Source organism: Salvia hispanica, chromosome 6 (genome assembly GCF_029641045.1).
Source record: "Salvia hispanica isolate PSC_SH4W2 chromosome 6, Shi_PSC_v1, whole genome shotgun sequence".
In the NCBI taxonomy this organism is placed as follows: domain Eukaryota; kingdom Viridiplantae; phylum Streptophyta; class Magnoliopsida; order Lamiales; family Lamiaceae; genus Salvia; species Salvia hispanica.
Genome location: NC_142697.1, coordinates 19,428,209 through 19,454,107, shown reverse-complemented (window position 1 = coordinate 19,454,107; position 25,899 = coordinate 19,428,209). Strand labels below are relative to the sequence as shown.

Sequence of the window (25,899 nt, the reverse complement as noted above, 5' to 3'; positions counted from 1 at the left end):
CATATTGTGTACTAGTATATGATTTCAACCAAAAAAGTAATATTACCTCGGTACCTCAAATTTCCAAACTCCAAACTTTGCATTTAGATTACAAGACAAAACTACTTTTCCCCCACCCAATCTTACTTTAATTAAAATTGAATTAAATATTGCATTTTTTAGCACAAATATTCTTTGTCAACCCGTTAAAGTTGAAAATAAATGCACACTTGTGTAAATACTATTGGTTATATTAATCGGCTGCCTATAAATTAATTCCATTTGAAAATATAAAAAGACAGTTAGAAAACTTCTTCAATTTCATAAAATGTGAATAGACCTTCATAACTTGGGGTTACTCTTATTTGTCCCGTTTCCTTTTTCATGTACAACTACCTAAATTTTTTTTATACTACGTTAGGTATTAAAAACGCCAATTAATGATATGATTGTGATGAGCTGTACATAAGTAGCATTCAATGATTAAAGTTGGGGATAATATCCAGACTGACATTACATTACCAACCTTGAATAAACAGCAAACCATGTTACAACAATATTTGACTTTCCGAGTTTTTTATATTTAGCGTCTTTTTAATACAGGAATGGTTAATCAATTGCGAACACAATAATTTGTGACTAATTCAATCATCCTCAAGTAAAATTGCATAAATATTAATATTACCATTAAATTGCACATCTGATCTCTGGGATCATAGTATATTAAGCTAGCTTATCAATCCTACAACAAAATTTTAGTAAGCTAGCAGAACTAAGTGAGAAGATAGGCAGAAGCAAATTTTGAGAGGAGCATTCATGTTCAAGAGAAGAGGGCTAACTATATACAAAAGTCACCATTGGAAACCAAGAACTGTGTCCGATTCCCCCAAACACTCGTAAAAAGAATGATATAAATACGCCCAACAAGCTGTAAAAGCGACACCTCTGGCTTGGTTCAATAAAAATATCCTCCATTTCAATCTATACAAAAATTATAGACTCCCCACCTCAGCCACTCTCTCTTAAGCAATTCCCAGGTAAGAGGAACTTAAACTGGTCTGCATTCTCCAACAGATAAGCAGGAAGATGCACAGCTGAGTACGAATGTGGCACCGGTCCCATTTTCCCAATTATCTCCTTGAAAGTGTACTCCTCAGGAAGCATATCAAACAAATCAGCGCCTTTGCAGATCACTCTCTGCACCCTCTTGGGGTTCAAGAAATGAGAGAACCTAACCCGATCCACGTGACTGTAAGCCTTCATCTTGAATACAAACTCTTTGATGCGTCGGAAGCAGAAGCTACAATGCCACCCTGCATCAGCCAATATCTCATCAGACTGTCGATAGTGGGCATATCTCGTCTTCCCAGACTCATATACGTGAATAGAAGCTCTCCAGCTATTGTTGTCAACAAGAAACTCAAAGGAATAGAGATAGTTCCTCAAACGAAGATGGAGGATCGGAGGTATACCATCGCACCACCTCAAGAGATTAATCGTGTGCCTACTTGGTATCTCATCAACATCCGACATTATTAACAAGTCATCATCCTGAATACCAGCTTGTTTCAGGAGATAATCCAATGCAAGTCTCTGATACGCTTCCTCAATAAACGGATTCTCCCCTTTCTTGAATCTCCCCGGAACTTGACCGTACGTTAGCCGTGACTCAAGAAACTTAAACTCATCCCGGAATCCAGCAAACACAAAAGGCTTCGGCAGACCAGTGAAGGTTGAGTTGGACTCCAGGAGGACAAACTCTGAGACATAAGGGTACAACTCATTCCATCTTATCTTGAGGATGTCAAGCTCATTGCTGAACAACACGGCATCAAAAACACGCCTAGGATACTCACGAATTCCCCATCCGTGAAGCTTACACAGATTCTCCATTGATACGTTCTCGTGATAATAGTGAGGGATTTCATGGAAGGGCTTAGGCGGAGATTCCCACAACGGCCGCAAGAAGTAAGTGATCTTCTGGCCGTGCACATATATGAAAAACAGAGATGTCGGGATCAACATGAAGAGGAAGAGATAGGCTTTAATGTCCAATCCACGCAGGAAGCATTTTAATCTTGTCATGCTCGAGCTCTTTCCTGAATCCTGCTCGTTGAGAATACCAGACACATTAGACTCATCAAAGACTAGCACACATTTGCAATGGCTACAGCTAATACCAAATAAAGAACACGAAAGAATACCACAGTTAGGGGGTTTTAATAAAACACAAGAGCCCAATTCGACACATAAGAAGTAAGATCGATTATACAGAAATTATACAGAAACCCTAAACACCCAATTTAGTGCAAATTATACAGAAATCCATTAACATATAAACATAGCTCCGAAACAAGGAAGGGGGAACCCTAAAAAAGAATAGGGCAAACAGATGGGGAAAAAAACACAAAAACAACAAAAATTATAGGGTCTAGAATCTGAAGTATCACAGATGTCTTACCCCATAAAACCTATAGTAGGGATACAAATTTGATTTACCCCAGTATTACTGGGTTGTTACACATATTATTCAGAAGAAGATTTCAAATTTTTCCATTTTTGAAATCCAAATTTTGAGCTTCTAATTTCCACGGACTTTATTCTGAGAAACAAATACTACTACTAGAGCAGCAATAACACCACAGTTACCTAAAAATCTCAACCAAATAAAAGTAGGATGAAAGAAGAAGAATTGAACAAATATACCTCATCACATATATCATCAGACTTCTTGGAACAATACTGAGATCCCCCTTCCGCCATCATATATACCTTATCACAAAACTTGGTTACACTACACATATCCCTCTCTCTCTAGATCCGGGAATGTGTGCCTAGAAGAATCCAATTACAGCAGAAACGAAGATACGCCCATAAATTGAAAATCTGGAGCAGAGGAGGGAGGAGGCCTAAGTCAGTTCCCAGTAATCCTCCCCAAATTGAAGAAGGCGGAGGAAATTAAACAAAGAAAAAGGGAATTATTGAAAGTAAGGAGACAATAAAATAGAGAAGAGAGTAGAAAGGGTCAGTTGTAAAGATTAGAAAGAAGGAAGCCGTTTACTCGTCTTCTACCCCACGTCTGCTGCTGCTCAATTTACGAACAAGCCCCATTCCATATTTTGGTTTTGGGAATGCTGGAAAGGTTATTCTTGTCATTTTCATGTTATACGCGTCAATTGACCTGGCTGTTGCGTGGAGTGATTTAAATTTGGTAAACAAAAAAAGCTGCTCTCAAATGGATTTTGTTTCAAATATCTGGAAACATTAATGTCTCCAGATATGATGTCGCTATTATTAATTTCAAAAATCTTTTTTTTTTTAAATTTTACTACTAACTAGACATTTAGATAATTAGATCCATTCGAGCTTATTTCATTTTGATCAGTAACTAAACAGCACTCTACCACGCTTCCAATTAAGAATAGAAATCACTCTTTTCTTAGATTTATCTAGTTGAATGTAATTTGATATACTGTTAATAATATGTTAACCAAAAATAGCTGCTAATGGGCCTAGCCCAGTCAGTCCAACGACAACTTAAACCCGGCAAAAAGGCATGTTCAGATGGGCTTAACTTGCCAAATACTAGCCCAAATTGTTTGGGTTTGGCTGAATCTGAATTGAGCTCCACAATGCCACATTGTTTATTATTGCCAAAAGTAGCATTCATAATAAAAAAAATATTTATATAGAAAAAAAATTGTCACTTCCAGGATTCAAATTTAGGTCATCATCTATATATATTGGAGTGGGTTGTGTGTAAATTAAAATCACTGCACTCAACATATATATAAAGTCATTGTATATTTGTATTCATAATGAACTTAACCACATTCGAAAAATCTGAAATTAAATGACATTTTTGCTCCTTATGGATTCTAACAATCGTGATGCACTCATACAACGAGAAGATTCATCCACTTTAGACATTCATGATTGAACAACTGAAATGATTTTCTCATTTGAATCTCTCATTTATATTATGCACATATCTTGTACGAGCACTATTTGTGAACAATGCCCTTGTTTAGTCTACTCTATCATTATTTTTATACGGTGCTCGTACAAGATATGTGCATAATATAAATTTTTATTGACATCTCTAATATTAACACCTAGATAATTTTTATTAATACCTAAATAATTTTAAAAGATAAAGATAATTTTGAATAACACCTAAAGATAATTTTTATTAACACCTAAATTTTTTTTATTAACACCTTAAATTTTTTTATTGACATCATTAATTTTATAAATTACATAAAAATCCAAGCTTTGATTTGTTTCCTTTAATAATTTATTTAAGTTATACTTGTAGTACTAGTAGTTTTGAAAATGAGAAGTGGGCCTAATTTCTTATTCAAAATAAGAACTGGTCTAATATATGTGGGCTTAGATGTATAGTTTGGGCTCGAAATTTTTAAAAGATAAAGAACTAAAAATACAACGCGAAAATTGAAATAATACACTACTCCTACTATTTAATGCATATAACAATAGTTAGTTCAATTCAATAAGTAAGTATACATATTTTTAAATCATCACTTTCTACTGTAAAAAATGCAGACAGCTGAGATGATTACGAAGTGGAGATTTTTGGTATTCTAATTGAGATCTGTGGTGAAAATGGTCAATATATGTAGGGAGAAGATGAAGATATGAGCATTCAGAGAGTCATAAACGTCACGTTAATTCTTAATTCAATTATCTATTTGCAAAGCCTATAGATAGTTTGAAATATACATGTGATAAATCAATTTGGTTAATTATTTCAAGTTAGAAGTTGAATTTGAAATTACAAAAAAAAAAAAAAAAAAAAAATTTGAATCCTAGCTTCTCCTTGTCATTGTTAGGAGTACTATTTACTCTTAACTCAAAATTCCTAATCCTATTGAGCAAGTGGAAAGAGACGTAACCTAGAAGTGGGGAGAGATGGTGGTGGAGGTATATGGAACATAATGGGGTCGCATCGCACGTGCGGCACAGATTGTAGTGTCAACATTTGGTGTTCCCTTACCAACTGGCCGTTTAACTCTTTTCACTTCCAACACCAATGCATGGCCTTCACTGACACATTCATCACCCTTAATTAATTAACAACATCAATTTTTTGTCCCAACACACAACCATGCAACATTCAACAACGCCACCCCTTTATTAACCTGGCCTTATCTCTCTCTACATTTCTCTCATCCTCTCTACTTCTTTTTCATCTGAGGTGAATACTAGTATTGTTGTTGTAGTATACATTCAACATTATTGAAGCTTGATAAGGATAATAATAATTTCAATACGTTAATTTACTAAGAGCTAGTACTCCTATCTTTCCTGCATAGCCTTTTTCGACATATTTAGAATTATAATGTGACATCCCTAGCTCAAAATTTTTAATAGGCCCAACTAACCCTGATGAGTTAACCAACTCGTTTAGAGATTTTAAATATTGCCAGCTACCAAAGTCCCTTTGTGTCGCCGTTTATGGGAAGGCATCACATAACACATTCACACACTCTTGCTCTCTTTAATTTGCTACTTAATAAACCATCAAAGTAAGACATATATAGTATGAAAAAGTAGAAATGTTGTTGTTTCAATTTTAGAAAACGTTTCGTTTTTAATGGGACAGAAAATGTATTACTACTCCCCTCTATGTAAGTGTCAAATCGTGTATATATATATATAGCTACGCTTGATTTTCCAAAACCTCTGACAAATTTCATCCATAATTCGTTAGAAATTGAAATTTATCAATTCCCAAAATGGCAAAATTCATAGGTGAAGATGTTACTGTGCGTTAGTAACACTACAGAAATAATGTGTAAGGGCATTTTTTTAATGGTATAGATTTTGTCTATCTACTATCAAAGTGGATAATATTACTAATCCATTGTAGGATAAATCTGAAATATTAAAATTAATGCTATGGGACACAAAATTTAAAATAATGGCAAAAAAGACTAGAACCGACAAATAGATCAAGAAAAGGGTACTGTCCAATTTTCAGTTCATATGTTTAGTTGAGTTGATTAGATGGATTAATTAAATGTCATTGGCGATAATGCTCTGGCAATTCGATCAAATTCCAAAGTACATGAAGGTAATTCATAGTACTATACTAGTATATGTGTAATTTATACATAATTTAACACAAATAAATTCTCTCTAGGTACAAAGTACAAACACAGAAATAGTTGATGTTAAATAACATGCGCATGAAGGGGGACAACTTATAATCAGTGCCCATATATTCCGAATTTTGTGGTTGATATTTTTATTATTCCTGATTTTTGTATGTATATGCAATGTGCATGCACACATGCAATAGAAGTGAAATGGATGTGTTAATGCCTAATGCTGGAGATGCATATCTTGTTTTTTGGTGGATTAGGTTTGAGTTGTATACATCCATATATGTGTATTGTGTGACACATGGGGTTGGGTGTATTGACTGGTAACTATTATTGAGGTGAAGTGGCAATTTCATCTTAGAATAGTTGCTCTCTGCTTTTTTGGGGGGGTTAAACTAATGGGCCATCCCTAATCACAACTTTTGGTTACATGATTGCCACTCTTGGGGCCTCCATTTTCTGAATAATTCATCTCCTATTATTAATAATTTGGATGAATGTCAATCTGCAATATTAATTATATTGTGGAAAAAAGTTAAAGTGGGTGGGAGTGTGATTTTAAAATAAAATTAATGAGTGCTTCACTCTTTCATTTTGCTTAAACTCAATTTCTCTTGATGGCTTGATTTTATGGGTGCATATATAAATATACCAAGTTTCAGCTTATTCTTATACTATGTCTTATATGACCAATATGTGATGCATATTTTTGTACTGAATAATTCTTAAACTTGAAAACAAATTTTAGATGTTATGAAAAAGTCAAAAAAGAAAATTAAGAGTACAAACTTGCAGTTCACATTCTATGTTTCAATTAAAATACTACTACGGAGGAGTACTATTTTAAGAGAGTTAGAAAATCTTTCTTGGATTTTTAACAAGCAATTGTTATTTGCTAATAATTGTTAATTTGATTAACTTTTACTTTATTTGAAAATACTAATAAACTTACTTGCATGCTTTCTGCTGGACTTGGGATCTTGTGCCACAAATCAATTATTCAATCTCTAATTATTTATCAAAGATTGGCGTGGATGGATGGTGTGACATATGACCAAAAGTGAATAACCGACGTCAAAATTGAGCATCTGCTACTACTCACACCATTATTTAAAAGTGGATTCATACCTAAACATGTTTATGTCTAAACATGATTATTTCCATTATAAATTTTGTTTTAATGTTGGGCGAATTACTCACCACGTCAACTAACCTAACCTACTGATTGACAAACTTATCAATTAGAGTTACCTTGTCGTTAGGGATGAGATGACAGCATCATATCATATGTGTGAAATCAGAATGTAACAAGAGCCTCATGAGCATGATAGTGGTGCCTCAATAAATCGAAATTCTTCTTGTTACTTGATTTTCAAACGCAATTACATTGAATTTAAACGTTTAATTATAAATTTTCAAATGTTTAAATAATGCGGAGTAGTACTTACTTATCATTTCATCTTTCTAAACAAATTTTACTCTAAACAAATCATTCAATAGTCCACAAGGCTGAACCGAAATTAAATTGGTAGACCAATTAAATTGTTATATAGAAATCATATTCTCATGATTCATTTTTTTCGTTAAATTATTTCTCTGATATAACTTTACTTCCCGTCAAACATAGGCCTATATGTGTTCTTTGCAAATTATTTGGTCAGAATTTGCCCCTAAATATGTACGTCATGAAAAATATGCTTGATTAATTAAGAAGAGATGCAGCATAGGTCAAATTGAAATTAATATTAATGCCAAATTACCTATGAAGTCAAAATTGCTGGCAAATTGGAATGGCTCCATCAACAAGTCTTTAATTTCGGTGACTGAAATTAAAATCAATTTACCTTCTTTGTTGGGATAAAAGTCTTTCCACAATTAATGATTCCAAGAAAATAGATGCTTTTTTATGTTTTTGTGTCTCCTACTCCGTTCACATATGTACCCAAATATTTGTACATTAATAAATAACAAGTTGAACTGGTGTAAACAATGCAGTCCATCCAGGTAGAAAGATTCTACTACAGCATTAAATTTGGTTTCTGGAAATATCACTGATTTCATGATGAGGAAGTTTTGGCCCAATTTTTGAAGTTGGGATTAACATTTGTTCTTCGGCCTCTACTAATTGCCAGCGATGATCGTTACACCATCTATGCTTTCCAATGCTAGCAATGGAGTACCTTCTGAGTTTGATCCCGCGATTTTCGTTCGTGAATCTATCATTGCAGTAAAATATTTGATTGTTGTTATATTCGAAACATATTCTCAACTCGTATTAAATTCCTACCTAAAAAAATGTATGGTTTAATTAGTGAGGTTGTAAAGTGAGTACTATCAACCGTTTGGGTTGCTAAGCTATATTTAAGAACAAATGAATTGGGATATTGATCTTCTGCATCATGGCTCTTAGGCTATTGTTGTCTGTTGCTGCTTCCGTCCACGAAGAGAGTAACATGAGATTTAATAAATCCTTGATAAGTAGGGAGTATTTGATAGATTGAAATTAGTACACTATGGATTAGAAGGCTGTTTTTCATAAAAATTGAATGTCTTAAAAAGAAGTGTAACACTATTTAGTGGATATTGAACACTAGCGAGGGGTGAACTATTAAAAGACATAGGGAGTATATATATAAAAAACTAATACTAGCTAGATGATGATATCATTTTTTTTCCCAATAAAAATCTAGTCTATAATTGAATTGAACGTTTAGGAAAATGTTGAAATCGGCTTAACTTTTCTACAAAAATATGATGAAAGTGGGCACCGTCTGTAACGGTAATAAAATGGCACGTAGGTGGACTCAAAAATAAATCAGCTAAATTATAAACACGGGGGAAAATTAAGAATATAATCAATCAACATATGGGGTATTTATGTTGGCCACACAAATTACAGTTTTTTGTTTTATTTATTCTGAGTGGCATTAGGGTACTTTGCCGTAGCCTTTTTTTGTGCCAAATTATCCGCACTCACGCTTTGTTTAATTATTTGTTGGAATTTAATGAATATATTACATTAATAGTAAGAAAGTGCTCGACACAATTCGTGTTTTATTCCTCCACTCTTTTACTCTCCATTTCTCTCACGATTTTATATACTACTATAAAATATTAAAATGTCACATTGATCTTCCCAGGAGTGGTGCCTCATTTAATTAACTCCATATCCCAACTTTATTGCAAATATCACAAAATTGTTACAAATACCAGTTCATTATAGGAGTATTAGATGTGAAATAAGATGTAAAATGAAAAAGACTTGGTGTATATCCAAATTCCAAATGCACCATGTATCCATCGTAATTAGGATTCACCTATCGCTGAGGGAATTCGCCAATCACTAATTAGAGCTATTAATCAGTATATGTGATTTATTAATAAGAATTGATATTTCGTGGAGGAAATATAATTGAGAATTTATCATTTTTGTGACACGCCTACTACAAAACGATGTGGATGGACATGGAATTGTTGAATCTAAACTAAAAGATGAAAAAGAAAAGGGGAAGTGGGCTGGCATTGTAGAAAATACAAAGGAATTGGGGGCCCAATATACATTTGTTGTAACCCCGTTGGGTAGCACGGATTAAGACCCTGTACGCCGTTGCCAATCTAGAATCCACCACCACCACCACTTTTTCGTACCAAACTACCCTTGGTCGGGAATTAAAATCTCCAAATTGCCACTGCTTATGTAATCTATAGGATGTTAGATCCTTGGATTGAGCCTTGACATAGTTCAGCCATGCCCCATTAATTGATTCGCCCAATTCACAGTTACTACCTTCTTAAAACCTAACTACGATCGGAATGCATGCACCCGACTAAGACTCTCAAGCCAAAAAAATGACGAGCAAAGTTATGGTGTGTCAAAAAAACAAAAACAGTAGTAACACTACAAAGAAATACAGAAGTTAAATTTAGTTTATGATTTTATAGACGAGGAAATGATATATAATAAGTTTGTTCTTTTTTTAAAAAAAAAAAAAAGACTTTAAATTAAAATTGCGTTACTTAATAAGTTATGTTCGGAGTTGAAAACAGTCAATCGATTATTACATTTAAAATTAAAACAACGGTTAACCACCAAACTAATAAACATTGAGTGCTAATATTTTGTATGTCATCACGGCGTGGTAAGGATATTTTATGAGTTTCCTTTTTTTTTCAAATGAAATCACCATTATTGCAAATCATATTGATTTCCCTATTACAAATGTATAAACTTTACGCAACTTCACTGTATAATCAAAGGACAACAAACATGGCGAATTTTTCCACTGCTTTTTATAATTTTTCCTGTGAAAAATCAAGCGAATAATGGAAAGGCAATCTCAATTATTTCAATCATTTCATTCCTTCAAAAGCTATATGGTTGCAAGTTGACTGTCTGAAAGGTGAATCATTAATCGATTGATGACAATTCAGATTATTAATTGATTAACTTGTGTTTGATTATTATTTTTTGTAATATCAATACTTCTATATACTCATGAAGGATTAATCAAATTACTTTTTTATTTTGCAATAATAGTTCTTATTCAATCTTTCTTAGTTTTGGGATTATTCAATCACATCTTTATACTAAAAGTAGATTTCTAAATTCGTTTCGTCGTTATCGTTGACTGACTATCGTCCCACGCTGTATCTCTGTTTTAGGCCAAAATTGTCATATGGTCTATTATTTCGATTAGTTTAATGTTTTCCATTAATACTTAAGTTTAAGGATTAGTTTAATGTTTTCCATTAATACTTAAGTTTAAGGAGTAGTAGTACTACCACTCATTGGTTTTCATGAGTAGAATTAAAGGAGCCCATAAACTATTGCAAACTTATTTTATTTTTATGTTTGCAGTATCCAGTTTTATTTATAAAAAGATCATGTATTAACTAATAACTAGTACTCACTTATTAGGACAAATGGACCATGGTCCTTATACGGTTATAGAAAATTTATTACTAGCATGTATATATACTTTATTTGTAACTTTCGCACCATTATAAAGAGATAAATGCAACATATATACATGAAACCTTTGACCAGAAACTCTAATGACAAATGCTCACAAAACAGGTATGCATCATTTTTTCGGATCAATATCTTATGATGAAAAATTCAAATAACTTTTAGATAAAATAAAAAATTTGTAGAAGTAATTAATAATGTCTAGAGATTCTACTAGAGTACAATTTTGCAAAGTTTTCCTACAGTCCTATTTTCCCAATGTTTTTAAATTTGAAATATTTATATTTATATTTGTATTATTTAAAAGGCCAGTACCTGAATTATATCCTAAACCATGGTCCATTTTTCAAGTATATATATCTTGAACAATCAACTTTGGCCAATTAATGCATGTACATCAGTTGAACTTACCTACATTAGAAAAAAGTTAGTACTTGGAAAGGTATTTCCGTATATCAAATCCATGGGATACTGCTCAATTTTAGAGTATCAATAGATCAAGTTGGTTCATAATATTTTCAAAAAATTGATAGTTTAAGAATATAAACAAGTTTTTAGCCTTTTTTTTTGTTACTACTGTATTAATTATTTCACCTCACCTGTTTTGGTCCATGATATAATATCATAATTCATCAAGATACGATTAAAATGTTTTACACTCCATGCATCATCATCAACAGCTGCTAGCTTTATATGATTATACTCTCGTATCGCAGTTGTAGACTTAGCTGCAAAATCACATTAAAACTTTACTACTACTACTACTATTTTAATAGGCCTGCTAATTATATGCTACAATGGAAAAGTTAGTACCAAAAAGAATTCAAGAATAGTTATCTCGTAATGAAAAGCAAACAATGTGATGATTTGCCAGCCAAACCTTATGTACTCATTTCCATTTCTTTTTTTTATATATACATTGAATAAAAAGTCCATTAGTTTCTCTTTTCAATTTTATGTAGGAGTATTAACTTAGCGACTATATATGATTTATATTTTTTAAATATTCCTTTTATTTTGTTGCTTTTAACTTTTTGTTAAAAAAACATTTGTGATGGAGCATATGACTCATAAACGCCCATCTATATCTCATTAAAGCACATTTGTTGTACAAGGGAATTCGCCCACAAATGGCATATCGTTATCTATATGGAGTATTACACAAATGTTGTACCAACTTGATAGTGGCTATATTATTTTGTTGCAAAGAATTAATTAAAAGCTCTCATGAATTTCTCTGTCTGCGGGTTTTTCCTCAATAAAAAAAAACAAGAAAAATCATAAGTTTCTCACTAGGAATTAAGAAAGTTGGATAAGAAAAGTTCGCCAGCAAATTTGAACCCCATGTCAAGAATTGTGTGTATTCATCTTTCCCTTTTCTTATCTTTCATACGTGCATTAAATATGCATGGCCCTCATGCATTAAATTATGAAAGAGCAATTTATGTTATTTCCAAGAAAAATAAGGGCAATTTCAAATTCAACCAATATATATATACACAAGATATCAACAAGTTGAGGTGTGTGAGTATGCCACAACAGTTGCACTCTCAAAATTGAGTTTAGTGATTGATAGTGAGACACAAATCCTATTCTATATTTTTTGGGTTTTTAAATTTATATTAATAGGAGTATTGATGAATTATAAGCATACATAGCATATGCAATTATGCATAGAGAGCGGCGTAGGATAGTGGTTATAAAGTAATCCGGGTTTATTGAGGAAACAACAATAGTGGTGATGAAAATTGGAGTGGCAATGATGAGGGAGAGGGACACAAGTGGGCGCAGGATAAGCACGTGGGCGTCGCCTTTTTCTCTCACTGCCCCTGCACGCTGGCATTGTGGTTTAGCAAGCGTAGCTCAATAGTGAATCACTACTATTTCGGCTCAATTAAAAATAAAAAAGCCACCACCAAATATGATTGGCAGTTACTACCTGTGATTGATTGTGAGTTCAAACACAACCTTAATATTTTCATTTTTTTTTTCTTCCTTGCTTATTTGATGCCGGCCGGTGAATGTTTTTGGTTTGTAAAATTTGTGTTTTAATCATTTATTGTTTACCTAATTTGATTTTCTCGATTTAGTTCTAGAGGTTCCTTTTATTTGTTAATGCATGTCTATTTCAAATTTGACTGAAGTGACAGAGATTCTCTCGAATGGTTGAATGTTGATGTACAAATCTCATAATACATGACTTGGCTATAAAAATTTGCAGTTCTTGGATTCTCCCTTGTTTTAACTTAAAGATAGGTCAAGTTCTGGTGAGACCATTTTTTGATTGTGTTTGTTTTTTGGTTTGATTTTGGAACAAGATTGGCGAACAAAAACAGTGAAAATCTAGTTGTGTTTGTCTAGCTTCCGACAAACTCTATTGGTTGCAGCTGGAGGTGGAACTTTCTTGAAAAAAAGTTGAGGAAGTTGGTGTTTGTCTCACTTTCAAATGCTGCTCTGATCAATTCCTTCGTTTATTTGCAAAATATCAGCGATGAAGTTTATGAAACTTGGATCTCGCCCTGATACTTTCTACACAACAGAATCCACTCGGTAATTTTCAATTTCATGTTTATATGTTTTTGTATCTGTGAAGCTAAAAACTAACTCTGTTTTGTTGAGTTTAGTTCTGTATCATCTGAAGTGTCAAGCGATCTCATTGTGCAAGTAAAAGGAACCAGATATTTACTGCATAAGGTGTGTGTGTGTAAACTATATTCAAAATTTACATAATTTACAAAATTTTGATGTTAATGTTTGAATGTGCAGTTTCCCCTGCTGTCCAAGTGCCTGCGGCTGCAGAGGCTATGTGCTGAGAGCCCCGAGGCGCAGCAGCTGCAGATAGTGCAGCTCCCGGACTTCCCGGGCGGGGTGGAGGCGTTTGATCTCTGCGCCAAGTTCTGCTATGGCATCACCGTCACCCTCAGCGCCTACAACATCGTCGCAGTCAGATGTGCGGCCGAGTACCTTCAAATGACGGAGGATGTTGAGAAGGGCAATCTGATTTACAAGATTGAGGTGTTCTTGACTTCCTGCATCCTTCACGGCTGGAGGGACTCGATCGTGACGCTGCAGAGCACCAAGGCGTTCCATCTGTGGGCGGAGGATCTCGGGATCACCAGCCGATGCATTGAGGCCATCGCTGCCAAGGTTGTTTCCAATCCCACCAAGGCGAGCTTGTCCCACAGCTGCTCTAGGCGGGGCAGGGATGACGCGTCGTGCAATGGCTCCGAGAGCCAGAGGCATCATAAGTCCACCAGCCGAGGTAGCTGGTGGGCGGAGGATCTGGCTGAGCTGGGGATTGATCTCTACTGGAGGACTATGATCGCCATCAAATCGGGTGGGAAGCTTCCCCCGGGCCTCGTTGGTGAGGCATTACGCATCTATGCGTCGCGCTGGCTGCCAAATGTGTCCAAGTACATAAACATTGATTGTGATTCTAAGCCTGAGTCGGTTGGGGAAGTGACTTCGAAGCATAGGTTGTTGCTGGAATCCATAGTTAGCTTGCTTCCGAGTGAGAAAGGGGAGGTGTCTTGCAGCTTTATGCTGAAGCTGTTGAAGGCGGCCAACATAGTGAAAGCATCCTCGTCTTCGAAGATGGAGTTGGAACGTAGGATTGGAGTGCAGCTGGAGGAGGCGTCGGTATCTGATCTGTTGCTACCAGCGTTGGACGAGAAGATGATGTACGACGTGGATAGTGTGATTTCGATACTGGAGCATTTCATGGTGCAGGGGCAGAGCCCTCCCACGAGCCCGCGTAGAGGGAAAGGGGAGTTTGAGAGACGAAGATCGCGGTCAGCTGAGAACGTGGAGCTGCTGTTTCAGGAGAGTAGAAGGTCGTCTTCTGCCTCGCACAGCTCCAAGCTCAAGGTCGCGAAGCTCGTGGATGGCTATCTTCAGAAGATAGCCAAGGACAAGAATTTGCCCTTGTCCAAGTTCATCGCTGTTGCTGAATCCATACCAGAATTTGCAAGGCTGGATCATGATGATCTCTACAAAGCTATCGACATTTACCTAAAGGTGGATTTTGTTTTATTTTTTAATGTTATACTTGAGATTGGTTTTTAGTTTTTCCAATTGTGTGTTGTGGACAATGGCAGGTGCATCCGGAGCTGAGTAAGAGCGAAAGGAAGAGGCTGTGCCGTGCATTGGAGTGCAAGAAGTTGTCTGTTGAAGCGTGCATGCACGCTGCACAGAATGAGATGCTACCACTGCGGGTGGTGGTTCAAGTCCTCTTTTTCGAGCAAGCAAGGGCTGCAATGGCGGGAGGTCAAGTGACGGAGCTGCCTAGCAACATCAAGGCACTGTTGGCAGTGTGTAAGAATCCATCAAAGCCTACTAGTGCTGCGCAAGACCAGTGGAGTGTATCTGGCCTCAAATCACCCAGCTCGAATGTTTCGACCCTGAAAATGAAGCTGGATGAAGACGACAATTTAGAGCTCGAAAAAACATCAAAGTTGAAGGCCTTTACCATGACTCCAAACAGACCTAGGAGAATGTTGAGCAAATTATGGCCCATCAGCAGAAGTGCAACTGAGAAGAACTGATCATCAGAGATCCCAATGTCTTGTTTGGGATGGGTAAATAGCACTCTGTCTTTGTTAATCTTTTTTCTTTCCTCTTTTGTGTGATAATTCTTGAAAAACTCTTTGTAACCGTTTAGGAAAGAATGCAACTCACTTGGTGTAAGCTATGCCAATAAAATTATGGAAACTATAGTTTTTTGGAGGCAAAAATTAGAAAATGTTTAAACATTGTAGTACTACTATAGTAGTTGTACAAGAGAGTGTGAACTGCAGAAGTGGAAGTATACTGCTGCAGAATTGCTTATGTGCAGTTGTGCACTTTAAATTATTTGAGTAAATGGCTTATGTGCAGTTGTTTAATGAATTTATCAAGTTTTTGCGTAGTAAAGCATAAAAAATGAGTGATTTAAAAAGCACATGACTTGTGTATTCTATTCATAGAATGCACAAAATGTGCGCATAGTCGAGAAAAATAACAGAACATAACACCTGGTCGTGCGCTTTGTAGATAAGATACTCAGCCCGTGTCATTCGTTCGGATGTTATCTAGAACCTACAACACTGTTGTGTATAACTTAATGCAAGACTCGACAGATGAGTAATTTACGGATGAAGATCGATTGAAACCTAAATTCAATAAAATTGAGACATTTAAGACAAGTTGTTAGAATCCTAGAATTTGTTAGGAGTTGCATGCTACAAGTAGTTACACGGAGATGTAGGTTATAGTGTGTGATCCACATTTTAGATACTCCGAAACTAATTTTGTGATCGTTCAAAAAAAACTTGAATTGACAATGAACATGGAAATAAGTAATTAGATGGGTGGATTGGTTAATGAAGCCGAAGCTTTAGAGACATTGAACTCCTTTTCCAAGGCTAAAGCTTAGTTATTGAATACACCAGAGCTCAAATAAATGTCCATCTAATGGCCCTAACCATTTGGTATAACCATAAACCACTAGTTCCATCTGTATATATTTCTTGCGGATGCAATTTTAGTTATTGTTATACTCGGCTGTTTCTTTTTCTATTAAATTTTTTGTTTCTGAATCATGACCATCCAGACTTTATACTGTTCATAATTCAACTATAGTAGTACTACTGAGAACTCTTATTTCCAGCACTATCTACTAGTGCTTTATTCACAAGTTGGACATAGTGTTAACGATTGATTTTACAGATTTGACCACATAAAAAAGAAAAACGATACGTATGTCACACTCTCACTATAAGATTTATGATAGATTTTCCGCAAATTCTGCGTATGGTCCATCAAGCATTATATACTACTCCTACCTATGTTATCATATCATTTGCAATAATAAATCGAGAATTTAACAGAGTCAAGTTAATTGTGCATGTAAATCAATCTGAATATTATACTAGTAGTCCAAACTGCATACTCAATGTTGATTGCATTACAATTTACACAGATTTGTGAACATATATATTTAGATTACAAATAGAGTAAAAAGATTGGTATATATCTTTATTTACTGAGCACTGCTTGAATTGCTTATCTGATGAGTAACCATAAGAGGAGTAGTAGTATCCTTAGATTGTGAGTCGGAAGCGGATTCGATGCTTTTAGTCCGTTGGAGGGAGGGGGCGCGATGGAGGCGGCATCGGAAGGAGCCAGCATGGGTGGTGGGAGAGCAGAGGCAGCTAGATTTAGTGATGCTCCCTTGCCTCGCAAGCCCGCCGCCGCCAGCCTCATCCACCTTCATATCTTTGCTTATCATGGACTCACTCTCCATATCTTCAAAATTGTGTAATTGATTCCAAAGAGGGCAGGAGAAATATATACAAGTATTTTAGATATTGGATTCAACTTAATATAGATGAGTAGGAATGATTGAATATCCCTTTCTCTGTCCTTCCATTTCTTGAATCCCTTCCTTCACGGGATTGATAACTTAGGCTCAATTAATGTCCCACCAAAAAGAAACTACTTTTTTGCCCTGCGTCAACCACTCTATTCAATCTCGATCAAGATCAACATGATTCCCATTTGGGTCTTTTTTTGGCTTTTTCGTTTCCTTTTCTTATTTGTTCTTGCCATAATCATGAAAATAACATGCCAATGGAGCACACTTTTAAAGGGGTCCCATTTCCATGAATGTAGTCTCGATCGAGTGTATTGAATTCCTCATTTCTTGACCTAACAAAGAGGCATTTTCATGATCATATCATGAAGCGTAACGATGCCCCAACAAATTATAGCAATGGTCATCTTCACATTATCCAAGCCCAGTCCAGCCCAATCCATTTCATCACCCCCATTGTACTAAGTTATTTTTAGAGAGATAAATCTTTAAAATTAAAAAAATGATACCATCAACAAGAAGAATGAATAGCAAAAATAATACGGAGTACTATTAATTGCGATAACTGTTTCGATTTTATACTTTTATTTTCATATAGTGTATTTCATGTTACAATATATACTTGTAGAACAATAAAATATAGAGATACGATAGGAAAATATAGACATATATTAGAGAAAAGTAGTAGGTATATTTGTTAGTACTTAATAAAGCCTGTATATAGTGCAAGAGATTAAACTAGACTATATTACATAACTGATGTGGGATATTAGACTATATTACATAACTGATGTGGGATATTTATGTTCTATAACAGGTATGATTACTCAAATCAACTCCAAAACAACATAGACTAAAATCATACAATGAATATATTTGCTCATTGCATTTTATGGAGCAAAAGCTTTAATCCTGTTGTGTAGGGCTCATGGGCGCCATAAATTTGTATCTGATGGAGTAGAAGAATTCACATGAACAAATTAGGAAATAAAATAAGTGGATGAAGGCATCAAGCGCTAAGTTAATTAATTAAGAGAGACATGAGGCTTGAAACCATACCCACACCTTGCTATTCAAACCAACTGAAATCTCAAAAGCAATCTTTTTAATTCCCAAGACTCTCAAGAACCTATAAGCAAGCTGAACACAAATCTAATGCGATCCATTGATGTGCTAGTTAAGCAATCAATAGAAGAATAATGTGATGTAATAAGAGCATCCGCAATGTTCGGCAAGGGACCGGCTAGCCGATTCGTCGCGCTGGCCGATCGGCTAGCCGAACCATTGCAGTCGGCGAGAGCGAAATCGGCGAGCCGATCGGCGTGGGCTGGCCGATCGCTCGGCGCTGGCCGATGCGCTGGCCGCCATTGTGGCGGCCCGATCGGCCAGCGCCGAATTTTATTTTATTTTTTTAATTCTTTTTTCAAAAAATAATTGTTATTCTTTTTTTAAAAAAAATTAATTCTTTTTTTTAATTTTTGAAAAACTATATAAACGCAATTTTCTCTATCTCTAAATTTCTGTACAAGAGCAACATCCAGCGATGGACAACAACAACTAGCCCAATACAAAATTATGACCTAAAACAGAAACATGTCATACCGTCGGGACCCCCGTTCGGCTAGCGGCAAACTAACACAAATTCAAGGCATACTAACATTTTTTATGTATTTTTTTAATAAATTAGTGAGGAGTAGAGTGGGGCGGTGGCTCGTGTGTGGAAGTCCGGATTTTTTTATATTATGTAATTTTTTTGATTTTTAGTTAATGTTGGCATTTTAATTTAAATAAAATTAACGAATTTTTTCCGTATATATGTCGTAAATTTAATTCCGTATTGTGATTTTAATTCCGTAAATGTAGTATTTTTTGTATTATTTTTATTGCGGCTGGCCTATGGCTGGCCTAAATCTGATGTGGCAGGTGGATTTTTTAGTGTTGCTGACGTGGCAGGGGAGAGAATGGCTAGCCTATTGCTGGCCTATGTACCATTGCGGATGCTCTAATACCGTCTTGATAATCCAGTCATCGTTTCCAGAGGCTACAAAGCACAACAAGAAGAAGTGAAAATAACAAAATGAAAAGAAGCAAAGTAAATAAACAAACCATCAATGCAAGATAACCCAATTCCGGCATGAGCATTTGCCTAGACAACTCGGAGATACATCAATGTGCCTCTCTGCAAATGAAGACAAAGGTTCAACAAGCCAGAGCAATGTACAAGGGCTTCTGGAAAAAGTATAACTAGAAACAACCAATCAACACAAAACATAACTCATATATGTGATCAAAATGTCACATTTGAAACAAAAGAGTGAATGATTTAATAACATTATCAATTTGTCTCAATGGCAATCTTCATATACAGAGAGATTGAAGAAGTAGAACAAGGATTTGACTATATATTGTGAGACAAGAAAACTGAATAGATACATTTCAAACAAATTGATTTACTAGCTACACAAAAATAATTATTAAAAAAAATAGAGTTTGTCCCACTTACCCCTTGTTGATCAATAAGGCTTGAAGAAGGCATTGAGGACTTTGGTTCTATTTCTCTGTAAGCAAAGATGGATACAAGAGTTTGTGAGTGACTGAGTATAGATATAAAATGAAAATATACACTACTAGTACTTATTTTCAGATCATATTGTAATATGCTCAACTGATTACTGCATGAGAAAATAAAAAGATTAATCAATTTTACTAACCCAAAAATACAGGAAACCAAAATTGATATGCTTGAAAGTTGAATCAATCATCTAATGTTAAAGTGAAACAACAAGGTTAGTCTAACAGAAAGGACAAACATACGATCTCCAAGGGCATGTGAACAAAATTCCCGAAAAGATGGATTAGAATTATAAGATCCAGTAATTAAACACAATAATAAAAACAAAAAGAACAATTTTATAGAATAAACACCTAATTAATAGGAGTAGATAAAAGGAGAGCTTAAGCGGCGAAGCACAAGTAAACCAGTATATATCCAATTTGGTTGTGTTGCGTTGTCTACTTAGTTAAGTGTAAGGAAGTTGTTAGCTAGGGTTTTTTGGACACGGACAGTGGAAAGTGCTGTATTTACAACTGCGTGTAAGAGAGAATGAAAGACTCCATAGCTTTTTTCACCTTTCTTACAAGTAAAGGACCAACAATATCCGAATTTATGTAAGTAAAGAAAACATACCACCAATATCTGGTATCACAATTACTACTCCCTCCCTTTCTTAAAAATAGAAATTTTAAAAATGACACGGATCTTAATATAAAAATAATAAAATAAGAAAGAGAGATAGAAAGAAAGAAAAAATATTAGTGAAAAATGAGTCTCACTTTATAGAGATAGAGAAATTTTCTAAAATAGAAAATTTTTATTTTTAGAAAATGAATTAAAGATAAAAGAATTTTTATTTTTAGAAAAGTAGGAGAGTATAAGTAAATAATTTCGAGTGTTGATTATAAAAAAAAGTACAGTATCCAGTATCCGTATTTATAATTGTATGTAACGAATATCTGAATTTGTGAGTTATACGTAAAAACATACTAACAATACCTGGTAGTGGTATATAAGGAATAGATACCTGAATTTATAAGTAGATAATATATCTGAATTTAAAAAAAAATTAAAAAAATGACATACTTACAACTTGAACGTCAAATACTATCCGAATAAATTTCAATAATTAATGTACAGTACTACTTTGATATATTACGGCGATTCTAAGAATTACTAAGACGATCACAGACACTTTTGTATTCTAATTAAACCTACTTTCAGATGGTCTAGAATTGAATGAGGAATAGTGCGCTAGGGCGCTAGACACAATAGATGATATAGTAACGCTTGAGGTTAGAGCATCTCCAATGGTCGGCTAGCGACCGGCTAGCCAATTCTTCGCGCTGGCCGATCGGCTAGCTGAACCATTGGAGGCGGCGAGCGGCTAACCGGCTAGCTGATAGGCGTGGGCTGGCCGATTGGTGGGCGCTGACCGATGCGCTGGCCGCCATTGTGGCGGCCCGATCGGCCAGCGCCAAATATTCTTTTTTTTTAAAAAAAAAAAACCTATATAAACGCGATTTTAGTTTCATTTTCATTTGCACCACTTGTTTTAACGAGTTTTCTCTCTCTCTAACTTTCTGTACAAGAGCATCATTGAGCGATGAGTAACGCGGGTGGTAGCGGTGGTGGTAGTGGTGGAGATGCTGAGGAGTACGAACGGAGGATGAACGAGGCTATGAATGTCTACATGAACCGCGAGATGGAGCGGTACATGCGTAGGGTGGAACAGCAGGCGATACCTCGCCCTCCACGGGTTATCCACCGCCGAGCAGTGATTGATCGGAATCACGCCGCTGCACATCAGCGGCTGTACGACGACTACTTTTCAGAGAACCCGCGGTTTCCCACCAACATGTTCCGGCGGCGTTTTAGAATGCGCATGGAGTTGTTTATGCGCATCGTTGGCGCATTAGAGCGTCGATATCTGTGTTTCCGCTTTAGGCACGATGCGGCTGGCAGACCTGGCCACACCCCTATTCAAAAGTGCACGGCGGCAATCAGGCAGTTGGCCTACGGAGGCGCGGCAGACATGTGGGATGAGTACCTCCACATCGGTGAGTCGACAGCCCTGGAATGTCTGAAGAATTTCTGTGGGGGCGTGATAAACGTTTTCGGTGAGCAGTACCTTCGAAGCCCTACTCCCGAAGATTGTCAGAATTTGATGCAGATGCACGGGGAGAAGCATGGGTTCACCGGGATGTTAGGCGGCATAGATTGTATACATTGGGAGTGGAAGAACTGTCTGACTGCCTGAAAGGGGGCCTACACGGCCGGCTACAAGTCAAAGAATCCCACGTTGATCCTCGAGGCCGTAGCTGATTACCGGCTGTGGATCTGACATGCGTATTTTGGGGTAGCCGGGTCGAACAACGACCTCAACGTCCTGAACTCGTCTCCCCTCTTCAACGAGAAGTGCCAGGGCATCGGTCCAGCCGTCTCATTTGTGGCCAATGGCAACCGGCATGATATGGGCTACTACTTGGCGGATGGGATATACCCTCGGTGGCCGGTCTTTGTGAAGACGATCAGGCAAACAAGTGATGAAAGGAAGGCCTACTTTGCGGAACAACAAGAGTCGGCGCGCAGGGACGTGGAGCGCGCATTTGGTGTGCTCCAGTCTCGATGGGCGGCAATTAAAGGTCCAACGCGTTTGTGGGATGTCGGATGCGTTTCCCAGATAATGTACGCCTGCATTATCCTGCACAACATGATCGTCGAAGACGAAGGCGTACAACTGACTAGTTGGGCCAATGATGATGAAGCCGGTCCAAGCCACGGAACGGCCACCCCTAGTGTACGACGTGGGGTACCTCTCGATGAAGTCGGCCGCCTCAAGGAATTTGCCAACATGCGCCAAGTGGATGCTCATATTCAACTCCAAAAGGATATAATTGAAGAGTTGTGGGCAAGGAGGATTGCACGGCGATAGTTTTTTTTTCTTTATTATGTACCTTTTTAAATGTAATATTTTTTTATCTATGTACCTTTTTTAAATGCAATTAATGAATTTTCCCGTATATGTCTCGTAAATTTAATTCCGTAATTATACGTAATTTTAATTCCGTAAATGTAGTATTTTTTGAATTATTTTTATTGCGGTTGGCCTATGGCTGGCCTAAATATGATGTGGCAGGTGAATTTTTAGTGCTGCTGATGTGGCAGGGGGAGAAACTGCTGACCGATTTCTGGTCGATTTCTTGCCGAATTACCATTGGAGATGCTCTTATAAGATCCTTTCTAGCGCACTTAGTTGCACAATGATCAAATTAGTACTAGTAATTAAGCCAGTAAATATTGTTGGTTAAATATTCCATGCGTGTACACATGCATTTATAAACTTTGGAAACAAAAATTCTTCCCGCACGTCAAATTATTTCAAAGTCTCGAAAACATAATGTTAAATATGCAGAGGGAAATTTGTGGAAAATTAATACTAGTTCACTCAAAAATTTAGAAGTACTATTTGAATTTAAATTGAAAAGTAATACTAGTTCACTCCAAAATTTAGAAGTACTATTTGAATTTAAATTGTTATACAGTACTAACTTTTTATGGCGTTAATAGTCGTATTAATATTATCAACCGACATTAAAGTTTTACATCTGAAAATGTATGGATGAATTAATTGAAATTAAAAGAATAGAGTGGTACTACAGCCTTTCCCCACGACTTATGAGAGCATGGCTCAAAAAGTCGGGTAAAAGCAGTGCTTTATCAACAAATCGAAGGTCAACTCAAGAGCAAGCCCTCTAAAGGCAAAAGCCATTAAAAGTGACATAACTTTTATGTTACCATGTAATCAGATCTATGAGAAAACGATATCTCCCTTTTCTACCGAATCAAATTCCCAGCCACAACTACAACAACAATATCAACAGTTAAGAGGGACCGTTATGCAAATCAACAAAACATCCAACAATTCCCCACGCACGTTTTACACATTCATACATACATATGTGCAATTTCGATACTATTTTGTTAGATATGTTATTTATGATTCTAACCAAACGAATTTAAACATTCAAGATTTTTCATTTTTTTGTTGGATTCATTAATGACCAAATACTAGAAAATTACATACTTGATTGAAGAAGGGGTACATAATTTCCTATTTTTCCGCCGACTAAAAATATTACTACAGGATTAAAATAAGTAAACATATCTTAGTTTGATTAGTTTGAAGCACTAGGCAGTCTCTCTGCAACCAGACTTAGAGCTTCTTGGTAGTGAAAAATATCCCCAAATATCCCACTCGAACTCGCTTGGCCTCCGAAAAAATGGTTGCTGCCAGAGTTGAAACCCCCGAATTGTGAATCAACCGGAAACCCTACAAACCCATTTTTTGCTTCAGCTTCATTGATAACCGGAGATGGCGGCTCCGCCTTGACTTTGGGGAAGAAGCCGTGTATAACTTCTTCTAACAAACCTGAATCAGACCTCTCGCTCCAGAAAATTCCATTAGAATCAGTGTTTGTAGAATTGTTACCTTGAAATTGAGCAGAGTTGCGCTTGAAGGCGGTGGAGGGGTGAGAGGTCGAATTGTGATGAGGCATGTTGTGGTGGTTTGAAGGGCGATTGAAGGAGCAAGCATCGGAATATATGGAATTGGAGGTGTTGAGGTAGTCGCGGATGAGAAGCATGTTGTGGCTTCCGTTGAGATCAAAATTAGGGTTTGGGAAGGGGAGAATGGAGGGAGGAGGGTGAGGTGATTTGGAAAAGTGGAAGGGAGAGATGATATTATCCGCGGCGCCGGGGTGGATGGGAGAGGTGGGGTAGAGGAAGTTGGTGCGGGCCTTGACGCCGCGCATGGACCGGGCGGCGCAGTCGTAGGCGCAGGCGGCCTCCTCGGCGGTGTCGAAGGTGCCGAGCCAGCGCCGCTCCTTCGACTGAGGGTCGCGGATCTCGGCGGCGTACCGGCCCCAGGGGCGGCGACGGACGCCGCGGTACCTGATACCGCCGGCGGGGGAGGGGGAGGGGGAGGGCTTGTTGGTGGGGCGGCGCTTTGGGGCGGAGGAGGGGAGGAGGATTGGGTCGGGGTCGGAGCCGTTGAGCCTTCTCATGGCTTCTTCCATGATTTGATTGAAAGGATTACTGTAGTTTCAGCGGATATATGGGGAGAGGATATCTCCAAAGAATGATGCCTATTTATAATCACAAAATTGAGTATAACACCATCAGAAAGAGAGTCTTGTTACAAGCCGCCACTTTTTCTTTTTCTTTTTTAAATGTTGAGGGGAGTATATTTTTAGACGGATAAATTTTTTGTGATGTGTTAATATAAAGTCTGCATCCTGTATATACAATCTTATTTGTATTAAAATGACAGCGTCTCTCTAAAGTGACACCATGATATTATTTATTATTTATATAGTAATATTATAAATACTACACAACAATCTATAGATTGCTGTGTAGCATGTTGAATATTGCTGGTCAAGAAAAATTATTGTATAGTATACAAATAATTGACTAGGAAAGCTAGTATAGTATTATTTTAATAGATGGTGGCACCCTAACACTCTCATATATAATCTTATACAAATATGTAGTAAAAAAATAAGAACTAGTATTATTACTTATTTTTAGTAATAAATTTAGAATCAAAGAGAACGCGCTTAAGACGTGTAGACCTTAAAAAGGCGGGTGTATATCAGTGAAATTTGAACATTAATTAAGTTTAATTTGATTAAAATTCATTCCGCCACGGTGGTCCTATGGAGGGGCGGAGCCAGGATTTTATGGGAGAAGGGGCAAAAATATAATACATGAAAAAAAAATTATATATTTAAAAAGAGGTATTTAATGTGATTGAAGTATATAATTTAAAATTTATGTATAAATATATAGGAAAATGAGTGGACGAGGAGGGGCAATTGCCCCATGTACCCAAAAGGTGGCTACGCCCATTTTG

The 25,899-nt window shown here is 36.5% G+C and overlaps 3 protein-coding genes across 8 annotated transcripts; 1 reads left to right on the top strand and 2 right to left on the bottom strand.

Annotated features, from left to right (window-relative positions):
- Positions 1–764: 764 nt before the first annotated feature.
- Positions 765–3,047, bottom strand: LOC125207337 (uncharacterized). The gene is made up of 2 exons (XM_048106629.2): positions 2,686–3,047; positions 765–2,085 (listed from the first exon to the last, which is right to left on the bottom strand). Exons 1-2 carry the CDS (start codon positions 2,779–2,781, stop codon positions 988–990), a joined length of 1,194 nt encoding a protein of 397 aa, XP_047962586.1. The 5' UTR covers positions 2,782–3,047; the 3' UTR covers positions 765–987.
- A 9,550-nt stretch (positions 3,048–12,597) lies between these two features.
- On the top strand, positions 12,598–15,963 carry LOC125207350 (Phototropic-responsive NPH3 family protein). 5 transcript variants are annotated; one of them, XM_089061307.1, is made up of 6 exons: positions 12,598–13,027; positions 13,298–13,343; positions 13,438–13,626; positions 13,701–13,770; positions 13,843–15,093; positions 15,174–15,963. In XM_089061307.1, the coding sequence occupies exons 3-6, from the start codon at positions 13,568–13,570 to the stop codon at positions 15,618–15,620; spliced, it is 1,827 nt and encodes a 608-aa protein (XP_088917433.1). In that variant the 5' UTR covers positions 12,598–13,027; positions 13,298–13,343; positions 13,438–13,567; the 3' UTR covers positions 15,621–15,963. The 5 variants fall into 5 exon arrangements, with proteins under 5 accessions (XP_088917433.1, XP_088917434.1, XP_088917432.1 ...); XM_089061308.1 differs by lacking the exon at positions 13,298–13,343 and having other exon boundaries at positions 13,464–13,626; XM_089061306.1 differs by lacking the exon at positions 13,298–13,343.
- Positions 15,964–24,029: 8,066 nt separating this feature from the next.
- On the bottom strand, positions 24,030–25,083 carry LOC125208174 (ethylene-responsive transcription factor ESR1-like). Of its 2 annotated transcripts, none has more exons than XM_048107753.2 (2): positions 24,475–25,083; positions 24,030–24,405 (listed from the first exon to the last, which is right to left on the bottom strand). In XM_048107753.2, exons 1-2 carry the CDS (start codon positions 25,058–25,060, stop codon positions 24,161–24,163), a joined length of 831 nt encoding a protein of 276 aa, XP_047963710.1. In that variant the 5' UTR covers positions 25,061–25,083; the 3' UTR covers positions 24,030–24,160. The 2 variants fall into 2 exon arrangements, with proteins under 2 accessions (XP_047963710.1, XP_047963712.1); XM_048107755.2 differs by having other exon boundaries at positions 24,030–24,402.
- Between the last annotated feature and the right edge of the window lie 816 nt (positions 25,084–25,899).

Excerpts from the sequence above, each read along its gene's own strand:
- LOC125207337 (XM_048106629.2), bottom strand. The coding sequence starts at position 2,781 with ATGTGTAGTGTAACCAAGTTTTGTGATAAGGTATATATGATGGCGGAA. Across the intron at positions 2,086-2,685 it reads CTGATGATATATGTGATGAG|GATTCAGGAAAGAGCTCGAG; the intron begins GTATATTTGTTC and ends CTCAACGAGCAG.
- LOC125207350 (XM_089061308.1), top strand. The coding sequence starts at position 13,568 with ATGAAGTTTATGAAACTTGGATCTCGCCCTGATACTTTCTACACAACA. Across the intron at positions 13,771-13,842 it reads CCAGATATTTACTGCATAAG|TTTCCCCTGCTGTCCAAGTG; the intron begins GTGTGTGTGTGT and ends TTGAATGTGCAG. Across the intron at positions 15,094-15,173 it reads CTATCGACATTTACCTAAAG|GTGCATCCGGAGCTGAGTAA; the intron begins GTGGATTTTGTT and ends GGACAATGGCAG.
- LOC125208174 (XM_048107753.2), bottom strand. The coding sequence starts at position 25,060 with ATGGAAGAAGCCATGAGAAGGCTCAACGGCTCCGACCCCGACCCAATC. Across the intron at positions 24,406-24,474 it reads CAACTCTGCTCAATTTCAAG|AAGAAGTTATACACGGCTTC; the intron begins GTAACAATTCTA and ends CAGGTTTGTTAG.